The sequence below is a fragment of the Mangifera indica genome, chromosome 8, assembly GCF_011075055.1.
Source record: "Mangifera indica cultivar Alphonso chromosome 8, CATAS_Mindica_2.1, whole genome shotgun sequence".
In the NCBI taxonomy this organism is placed as follows: Eukaryota; Viridiplantae; Streptophyta; class Magnoliopsida; order Sapindales; family Anacardiaceae; genus Mangifera; species Mangifera indica.
Window position 1 is genome coordinate 9123833 of NC_058144.1, and position 10786 is coordinate 9134618.

Below are 10786 nucleotides of genomic sequence, written 5' to 3' on the forward strand. Positions count from 1 at the left end.
GGAAGTGACTGAGTTTCAAGTTTGATATTTTAAGAAAACAATAAATTTTTTAAAACTTAGTTATAGAGAAAAACTGTTAATTTTATAAATCAAAAAGAAAAATACGATATAATTTTAATTATTTTAATATTATTAATAAAATAATAATTTTATCCCTTTAATCTTAATAAAAAATTTATAAATATATCTTAATAAACTAAAATTTAGGTAAATATTTTAAATTTTTTTTATCAACCATAAATATATATTTATCACTTTACCAAAATTCAGTCTGAGAATGGTCCATCGGCCTAAAATCTATAATAAAATACGCTCTAGCTAAGAGTGTGTGGTACACAGTCAATCAAATTGAGACAGTCAGTCATGCCCGTTCCTCTAAATATAATTCCATTTTGCCTGACTGTATTTATCATTATTTTATTCATAATTTTGGTTATCATATAATATATATTTATATTTTAATATATAATTAAATATATAAATAATAAATTATTTTTATTTTAATTTAAAATTATTTAATCTCTAGATTTGATTATATATTAAAAATGTATATTTAAATTTTTATGTTAATCAAATTCATTTTAGGAAAATTAAAATAATTTCGATCGATTTCATCAATTCGATGAAATAATTTTAGAGAAATTAAAATTAAATTAATATACTCCAAAACTAATCTAACATAAAAGTCTTAACAAAATAAATCAAAATTAATAACAAACCAATCAATTTTATCAATTCTTTTAATAAAACCTCTAATTATAAACAACAAAATACCGTATCCAATACACAATTTTTTTCACTCAAATATATAAAAACATGATAAGGATTATTTTACTAATCTTTTTATTAATTTTTATCATCGGAAATGTTATCAAATTTGTTTGAGAAAATCGTATGAGAAAGTATGCTAAGTCAACACATGAGAGTTTGCGTTTTCATGTATTAGAGTTTACAATTTTGTCGTTTTTTTCGAATTTAAATGAAAGGTATTTTTTCCTTAACAGTAAAATAGGGTATTTTTGTTTAAAATACAAAAATAGGGCAATTTTGTTTTCCCCTCTAATTTTTGGATAATTTAATTAATTTTCCTTCATTTTATTTATGCTTTTGGATATGAGTTTTTAAAAATGTTTAATAATTAGGCATCTTCCTTTTGTCTACATAGAGTGGCTGAGTTGTATCAGTTAAATGCGCTTGAGCTTGTGTCGTTGGCGCGTCTTTTTCTGACGTGGTTGTCGAGAGCGACGACACCGTACTTTTTTTTAACTCACAGTCGAAAAAGAAAGCCTGCTACAGTTTAGCTGACGTCATGCTCTATAAGAAGAGAATCTCTCCTGGGCTTGAATTTTCACGGGCCGTTGATTGGTCTAAAATGGCCCACCAAAATAATAAATAATCACGTTACTTTTACAATTCTAAGCCAATTAATTAATATAAAATTGCCCAAGTTGATGGGCCATCATAATCACTTGTTGCAGCAAAAATGTGCTTAATCCCGAAGCAAAAAAATTGGTTGATAAGGGTTAAAATGTCCTTGTTATAATGATGAAAGCTAACCTATGTGAGCCGTCCGATCGGTTGCTGAAGAGTACGGGGTGGTCTGGGATGACATCGTTCCATAATTTTTCAAGATTTATTTGGTAGTTTTTTTTTTTTTGTGTTTTTCAGGTTGGAATTGACAGCTCTTCTGCTTATTCCCTTGTCTTACCTTCCAAGTTTCAATTTCAGAATTTGGAGGACTACTTGATATTTCTGAACAAATATGAGTGAATAGATTTTTTTTTAATAAATTATGTGCATATATTTTAAATATATAAAATTTTAATAAATAAATATATAAATTCTATAAATTATATAAATATAATATAATAAATAATAATAAAATATGTATACAAAACAAGTTATTAAAATTTGCATATGAAGAAAATATAAAACATATATATACAAGTTTAATATAATATATTATTAATAATATATTTTAAAAATTATGGTAATATTATAATAATTTTAATATTTTTTATAAAGCTCTTATTAAAAATTAATATAATAATTTAAATATAAAATATTTAATTAACTATTAAACATAATATAACATAATATATAATCAAAAAATTTTATATAATAAATAACTTATCAGTTAATTAAAAAAACAAATAAATTAATCAGCTTAGATTTTAGACTTCAGATTAGGGTGAATATTTTTATAGGCCACAAAGAAGAAAAATGTAAAATTAAAGTTAAAAATTAAAAAAGAAATGTTGTTGGTTTTTTTTTTTTTAAATGACAATGACATTTTTAGGAATAATTGAAAATAGAAAAACAATTTTGTACTTTAAGTTTAGCCGAAAATTTAAAAAAAGGGGAAACACAAAATACGACGTATAATTCACGTTTAATGTAAAAAGAATATATATATGTTTAATACGTTTTTGTTCAAAAATTATTTTGAATGTGTTTAATATAAAATAATATAAGAACGCGAATAATACATATACACTAACTAGGCATAAAATAAGTATATAAATAATATATAATCATGTAATTAAATAGAATTAAATTATTCTTAATTAAAAATAAAATAATATCTAATTACATGATGACACGTAATCAATATATCTATTTAATATTCTTGAAATATGAATAGATAACAGTGATCTTTTTATTCCATAACCAACACACCACAACAAGAATAATAGTTAGGCAGTTTCAGTTCAATGTATAATATCTTCTGCTATGGTGGATGGACTCCTACGTTTGACAACATCTTTCTTCCTCGTCAAGATTCTCAATAATGTTATATATTCACCTGAAGGGCTGACTTCATTTTTATTTATTTTCTATATCTTGATAGTGAACTATGCAAATTTGAGGATCTTCTGTCATTTCTGGATGCCTTGTGGCAGCTACTACAGTTGCTGTTCGAAAAGGATAACGCAGCAATAATAAATCTTATCTAAAAAAATATTTGGGCATCTACTGTGAGAAACAATCAAAGCGCTGACATTTACTAACTATACACAGATGGGGAGAAGTAAACAAAATATAGCCTAAAGTGGTTAGGAGTCTTTTATCAAGACTATGTCTATGATGTAGAATCTGATTTCTGTTCAGTATCGGCTGATGCCTGGACTTGAGCTGCGTATTGTAAATTCCAGAGGACATCCTCAAAAGAAGGACGCGACGATGGTTCAGAGGATATGCATTTGTTTGTGATTGAAACCACGATAGATAATGACTCTTGGGAGCATGTGGTTAACACAGCCGGATCCACGATTCGTTTTCGACCATCCTGACTGCCAAATGATGCCTGTACATTGTGAAAAAATCTTGTAAACATATCTTCTCTAGTTATATATGCAATGATGCTTTACATATGATATAAGCAAGATATAACGTCATCGAGAAGGGAAATTTTCTTTACTGGGGGTGGTGAAATGCAGCTATGGACTGAAGAATAACCAAATGATGAATGAGGCATAGATTTAGAGCTCTTGAGCATAAGCAAGAGCCAACAAAATCCTATTAAATAATGTGATAACAATGTTCCATGGAATGAAATTCCTTCTAAACATAGGCTTGAGCATACCATCTCATTTAGCAGAAATGCTTCTCCTTTTCCATTCACAATAGGGCCAACAAGTGATTCGAGCAATATAAATCCAAAGTTGTAAACATCATCCTCTACTTTGGTCATTTGGCTGCAATAAGGATTAAATGCAGTTAAGCATTATATGAATAAATATTGCTGCATGAATCACAGAAAGGATCTAAAAGATGCAGAGAATTTGAAAACTAATGTTGATGCAGCAAGGTTTCACTTCTTTGACCCAACTTTAACATATTACTCGACATGTTTGTTCAGTGTGTGTCAATTTAGGCCAATTTTAGAAGAGGAGCCCATTGTGGATTGAAATTTTCATCATATATGCGGCCCAAGGATGCAACCCAATTTCATTGTCATGCATCATAGTTTCAAGATATTGTCCTTCAATACAATATAAGTCTGATTCCAAATATTTTTCGAAAGCAAGCTTCCTAGTCTATTTGAAATAAAAAAATAATAAATAGTAGCTGGGTTGCCTCTTAGCAGGAACATCTCTAACATGAAATGTTGAGTAAATAAGAATATGTACCATGATTTCGAGCTAATTCCCTTTGCCTACAGAACACAAAAAAAAAAAAGTGTCAACAACTTGAAACTAAGATATTATGGCCAGGTCAACAAGTTCATATATATAGCCAGGAAATATACCTCAAGTCTTTCATTTTCTTCCATGATGATAGACATTCCATAGTCACTCAGCTTTGCTATCCCGTGCTCATCAAGCAATATATTATTTGTTCTTAATCGGTTGTTAAAAGAACCAGGAATAACACCAGTATGCAGAAAATGTACAGCCTTGGCAACACCAATCAGAACTGACAATCTATCTGACCAATTAAGAACCTTCTCTGGACAATTATCTGCATAAATTTTCCATATTAGAGCCTTTGACACAGGGATCACAGCAAAACTAAAGAGTTCAGAATTAAAGGCCACAAACTAATAATAAATATGCATATATCCTTCCACGTGTTTTACTTAAGTCAGTCTTTACAAGTCCCTAACTCAAAGTTAAAATCTAAAGTTGCAAGTTGGATCAAACCATATAATCCGTGAACTTGTTTACGAGCATTTGCTATTTTTTTATTCTCTTCTCTCTTTGGAGATGTAAGGGTATCCTGTGGTATCAAAACGTGAAGGCAGACAGATCTCTGCTCAAAGAACTACCTGCTTAATTCAGCTAAATTAATCATTATATTTTCTAGTTCCCAGTAATCACAATCCTCTATATGGTCTTTACACATGTAAATTTTATAAAGTAGAAAATATGACTGTCTGCGACCTTCAAAAACACAAGAGGCATAAACCATCAAAATTATTGTTGTGTGAATTGTTTAACAGGATTTTTTCTTTTCTATCAGAAAAAATAAAACTATAAAAATATAATTGTACACATATCATAACCTTTGACTAACCTGATAGATGGGTTTTGTAGTTCCCATAAGGCACATATTCATAAACAAGAAAGACTTTGCTGGCATTGGAATTATCTGGTCCACTACCCTCAATGCAGTGACCCAACAGTCGTACTAAATGTGGATGGTGAAGCTTTGAAAGAAAATCCAGCCTAACTTTAAGGTTTTGAATTGAATATTTCTTCAAAAAAGCTAAAGACCTGACGGCAACGTAGGTTCCATTCTCTAATCTTCCTTTGTAAAGCTGAAAACGGAAAGAAGTAAAAGAATTCAAGACGTATTTGACAATAAAACTAGTTGACAAACCACAAAAGTTCTGTTTACAAAGGGGAAAAAGACTTTAGTTTAGTTTCTTTGAGTACCTTTCCTCTAGAGCCTTCACCCAAAAAACATGATGAATCAAAGTTATTTGTAGCTTCCTTTAACTCTTCCAACGGAAATGATCTACACACCGGGGCACCTTGAGTCCCAAGCTTCACCGCTTGAGAAATTAACCCTGAACAGAGTAGAAAGCAAAAGATAAGCACTAAAAGGTTTTGTAAGCTCTACAATCAATCATTTACATGCTCTTGAAGTAGTATATCGGTAGCCTTTCAAACATGAAAATTTCTTTGAGAGATATTTAAAATATATTTTATTGAAACAACTAGAACTATAGCAAAATAATCAGGCCAATGTACCACTTACTGGCATTTGCAAGGACCTCAGAGGAAACGCCAGCTGGTGAATACCCAGCTTTTGGCCTTGTATACTGTTCGAATTTCACTGTTTTGCAGTATCTTCTATAGAAAATAAGTACCCCGATTACTGCAAGCGCCACAATAAGTACAACTCCACTGATGATAGCAACCAATAAACCTATTTCTCCTCCTGGGGATTGCTTCCGTGCATTGGCCTCTTTACAATAAGACTCTTGATGCTGATTTTGGTCATCAACTGACAAGCAATTCCCCCCAAATTTAACCACCGTCTTGTCTGAATCACTGTCCAAGCAAGGAGGAAGTCGACCCACTAACTTGTTATTAGAAATATCAACAAAGCCCAATTTGCTGCCACAACTTAGATGGTTTGGAAGTGATCCACTCAGCATATTAGATGCTAAATGCAAATAACTGAGGCTTGCCAAAGAGAACAAAACAGAAGGGGGTGTTCCACTCAGATTATTGAAAGATAAATCAAGGTGTTGAAGGTGGCCCAATTCACCAAACGGCCGGGGAATCTCACCAGAGAATGAGTTCTTACTTAAGAGAGCTGTAACTAACCCTTTTGGCATTATAGGCAGTCCAGAATGCAACCTGTTTTCTCTTAAATCCAGCACATGTAGGCTAGTTAAGCCACTCATATCAAGCAATTTGCCAGAAAGCTGATTGTGAGACATGGCAATATCAGTTAGTGTAGTCAATCTACAAATTGAAGAAGGAAACTGACCCTTCAATTGATTACTCTTTAAGCTCAACGTAGTGAGGTTTGACAAGGAATCCCACCAATCAGGAAGAGTATCGTTAAAATAGTTCCCATCCAGTGTCAAAGTTTGCAACTTAACCAATCTAGAAATCCCCGATGGGATAGAACCAAACAAAAAATTTGAGCTCAAATCCAACACTTCAAGTGAAGATAGCCTATGAATCTTATCAGGAAGTGGTCCCCAAATCCCCAAAGACACCAAGGTGAGAACCCTTAGACTTGTTAACCTTGTCAATGTAGTAACAAGTGAATCAATGGAGAAACTTTCAGACAAAGTTTGATCGGGCATTGCATATCCACTAAACTCAGCAACCTTTACTAGCTTATCTCCCATAATTTTAAGCTCAGTGACAGAATTATCTTGACAAGAAATGCTCATGTGTGCAGTTGAAATCACACTACAAAGGTCTCCATTATAATTTTCCCAAATTTCTAGTGGTGAAGGGTACTCTAACTGTTTTCTTAGCTGAAGCAAAACTTGAGTCTGAGAGGTTTGCAATTGATGGGTGCTCCGAATGAAGAGAACCCATGAAAAAAACACTAGCCGAAACAAGTAGAAGTATCCCATTGAAAAACTTCAGGAAGCTATAAAGTCTTTCACAAGCATGCCCTGAAACCCTAGAAATAAAGCAGGACCAACAAAGTCTCAACAAACAAAAACAGAACCAACAGAGATATATATCTAGAATAAGCAAAAGAGAGCTCCACAAGTGAGTTTACCTGGAAAAATATTAAAAACAATTATCAACAAGGAGAAACCCAGCAAGTGAACTCACGACTCAAAATCCTGCCTTGGAAGCCGAAACAAATAAAAACTAATGAAAATGCCACTATCAAAAATCCTTATTTAACCAACTTTAAGAACAACACGAAGAACAAGCAAACAAAGCTGATGATCCAAGGACTGTCACCGAGACACACTCTATCAAAGTGACAAATAAAAACAACCGGGAAACAAAATGGGAAACAAAGCTAGGTCAAGTCTAGTTAAGTGTCATTGTATGGAAGCTAATGTGATTGTGAGAGTGATAATAAGGGAGCGGTCAACATTACGGAGTTAAAAAGAGGATTGTAGATGCAACGAAGCAGAAAAACTGTTAACGCATTAACTGCTATGAATGTAAATGTGATTGACATTAATGAGGGGTAGAGAGGAGGACAAGGCAAACAAATGCTGGTTCTGTTTTGTGTATCAGAATTCAGAGAAAGTCAAGCATGGAAGATGTCCCTGTGAGCAACTTGTTTTTTTATTTTTTATTTTTTGTATAATTTGTACAATTAATATTTTGTCCTAGGATTGTGTTTCTAATTGCAGAATTGCCATCACACGGGTTTCATTTCCCGCTTTTTGTTTGGATGGATGGATAAACATTGGTTTGATGTGACAAAAAAGGCATGGCTCTATTGGTTTGTAATTACTAAATTACCCTTTCCAATAGTCCAATTTTTATTACATTATTAGAGAGAGTGCCCTTTTTTTTTTTTTTTTTAATAGGCATTAATGAAGTAAAGTCATCATTGTGTTGTCAAATATCTACCTGGTAGTATAATTATAATATTACATTATTAAAATTGATGTAATTCATTACCATTACAGAGGAATAGTAGGTTAATTTCTTTTTTGGGATAATCGGAATCTATCTTTATTAATTAGATAAATAAATTTAAAATATAATGATTGAATTTATAATTATTATATCTGATAAATAAATATATATTTATATATTATTATGTGATTAATTATTATTTTATTTTTAATTTAAAATTATTTAATTATATTATAATATATATTAAATATATATTTATTTATATATTTAAAATAAATACAATAATTTTATTCATTATAGGGACAAAAAGATTTTGATTAACTCATCAAAATGAAAATCCCAAGAGACCACAAATTAAAGTCATATAATCAGGTGTAAGTAAATGAGTTACTAATCCAAAGCCTACAAATGATTTCAAGGGTATATATGTCAATTCACTGCCTTGATCTTCCTTGGAAATAAGATTAGTCTCTGATAAAGTATGATTAAATATAAGCCCTTAAAAGAGGAGCGGGCCCCAGTAGCCGTTGGGACAGCCTGGTAGAAAGCCACGTTATTAGATTCAGAAAAACCTTTATTTTAGGAATCCCACGAAAAATGTAGACGTCAACTCACCTCACCTGCTCCAGCTTTGGACTGAACTCGCACTGCCCTCCCATAAATTTGCTTCGGTTTAGAGTTGGAAGTCACGCGTCTTTCAAAACATTAGAGCTTGGAAATGGATGGTGAAGCTGAGAGACAAAGAGAAGGGCATATTGGTTTGGGGCCAATTTCGATTCTTTTATATGTGGATTTTGGAATCTCACTCAATCCAAAGTTTCATTAAAATCCTCCTCTTTTAATATAATAATAATGACGAAGCAACTTTTGCTTTTAATATAATTGGGTGGGACTGTCCCCTCCCCTCCTTAATCCTGGAATTCTTCTAGTTTCAATGAAATTTTTTTCCCTTATAGGAGTATATATTTATTAATAATACAACTAGAAATTCAAGGTTTTCAGAAAAAAGGTAAAGGGCTCTCAAGTTTTGGTATTCTGTGTAATGATATTTTAAAATTATATAATATTTGTAAGACTATAATTAGATTTAAAGTTTTATATATTTAATATAATTGAATTTGTCCGATTCAAGAAATATTTTACAGCAAGACAAAGATTCTACATCATAATCACATATATGAACAAATGATTAGTAGTGTATCTATAAGTCTAATCATTTTCTTAATCAAGGCACAATCCAGACAAACACAATCATAAAAGAAGCTCTTATTTTTAGGTAATATTCCACGTCTAATACAAGCAAAGACAAAATTGGTTTTCCAGAGAAAAGATAAAGCAATTAAAATAAAAGTGGCATTGAAATGACTGTAAAAATGGGTTGTTCTAATTGTGAAAGAAAAAAGACAGATTTGAAGGGATTATGGGACCTTGAGGGTACAAGTTAAAGAAAAGAAGCTGCCAAAATGCTAGGAATTATTCAATCAATAATCAATAACAATATAAACACTCTGTCTTCCCACCACCTCTCCACCCTGCAAATTTTTCCGGGTCCACTTGCTATAGTTTTTTTTCTCAAAGTTATGATGAGACCACATGTCAAAATACCCAGAAATTCCTCCACTGAAAAATAGTCAGAATAAGAAAATTATTGGGACAATACTGGATTGGGCATACGATTTTAATGAAGCTGAAATTTTACATTATAGGTTAGGGTTATAACATTATTTTATCAATTTGATTAATACAAGGTACATTAACCGGTTCTTTTGCTTTGCCCTTTTCCTCTTTTGACTGTGTTTTTCTTTTACTGCAATTTAGCATCTTTTATGAGATTCTGTAAAAAGGAATAAAGATAAATAAAGTCAAATTCTGGAGGGCAGATGGCTGAGGGATTTGTTTGTTACTAGCTCATGCCCACCAGTCCAGTACGGTCAATATCAATCCATAAAGAAGATAGATACTGTTTGGAGATCGAGAGAGAGAAATTTAACATAATAATTGCAAGGCATGATGGGCTTGAGAGAAGAATCCGACAGAAAGGCTGAAAATTATTAGATTGAACCCAAAGATGGAATTGATTAACACCACCGTGCCATTTTAAATGCTGGCCAAAAAAATTATGTAACATTTAGATCACTTAACCTGGCGCAATATTAAGATATTCTTCAAATGATATAAGATATTTATATATATGAAAAATCTTTTTCCTGGTTTGTGTTACAACTATTGTCATCCATGTAGAACAATTTTTTATTTATTTTTTGGTTTGAAGAAGAAAAAGAACTTAAAGTAACAAAGGAGATAGAAAGACGTACATACAGGGGAATTAGCTGTCCACATGGGCATCGAATGAGAAACTTGAAACCTACTAATAATGTATCAAGATATGAAAATGAAAAGCCTAGCTAACCAACTAAAAAGCAGAGCCACTATTCAGTCAATACTAAGGAAAAAAGTAGGCGATTTGTCCCTTCCAACCAGAGTCCTGAATTAAAGTCTTTTTTTCTCTAAAAAAGAAGAGCACCAGAAAACCATATCTGGATAGAAAAGTTCAACCAAAATGCAGAGCAATTGACTGCAAACCCTTCATCGGTTCAATTTAACAACCATGCATTTTGCAATACAAAGCAATTCATCAATACGGAATATATATAAATTAATGAATACATTCATCATCCAATCATAAAATAACATTTCATGTTGTAAAGAATTTGGAATATGGGTTTTGGTTATAGAAGAAACTCCCGGATTGGACA

The 10786-nt window shown here is 31.6% G+C and overlaps 1 protein-coding gene across 2 annotated transcripts; it reads right to left on the bottom strand.

Moving 5' to 3' along the window:
* Positions 1–2856: 2856 nt before the first annotated feature.
* On the bottom strand, positions 2857–7694 carry LOC123222902 (probable inactive leucine-rich repeat receptor-like protein kinase At3g03770). 2 transcript variants are annotated; one of them, XM_044645923.1, is made up of 8 exons: positions 7204–7694; positions 5707–7093; positions 5382–5515; positions 5020–5263; positions 4253–4464; positions 4134–4159; positions 3587–3698; positions 2857–3307 (listed from the first exon to the last, which is right to left on the bottom strand). In XM_044645923.1, the coding sequence occupies exons 2-8, from the start codon at positions 7049–7051 to the stop codon at positions 3083–3085; spliced, it is 2298 nt and encodes a 765-aa protein (XP_044501858.1). In that variant the 5' UTR covers positions 7052–7093; positions 7204–7694; the 3' UTR covers positions 2857–3082. The 2 variants fall into 2 exon arrangements, with proteins under 2 accessions (XP_044501858.1, XP_044501856.1); XM_044645921.1 differs by having other exon boundaries at positions 5707–7101.
* Between the last annotated feature and the right edge of the window lie 3092 nt (positions 7695–10786).

Excerpts from the sequence above, each read along its gene's own strand:
- LOC123222902 (XM_044645923.1), bottom strand. The coding sequence starts at position 7,051 with ATGGGATACTTCTACTTGTTTCGGCTAGTGTTTTTTTCATGGGTTCTC. Across the intron at positions 4,465-5,019 it reads CTACAAAACCCATCTATCAG|ATAATTGTCCAGAGAAGGTT; the intron begins GTTAGTCAAAGG and ends AAATTTATGCAG. Across the intron at positions 3,699-4,133 it reads GGAATTAGCTCGAAATCATG|CCAAATGACCAAAGTAGAGG; the intron begins GTACATATTCTT and ends TCCTTATTGCAG.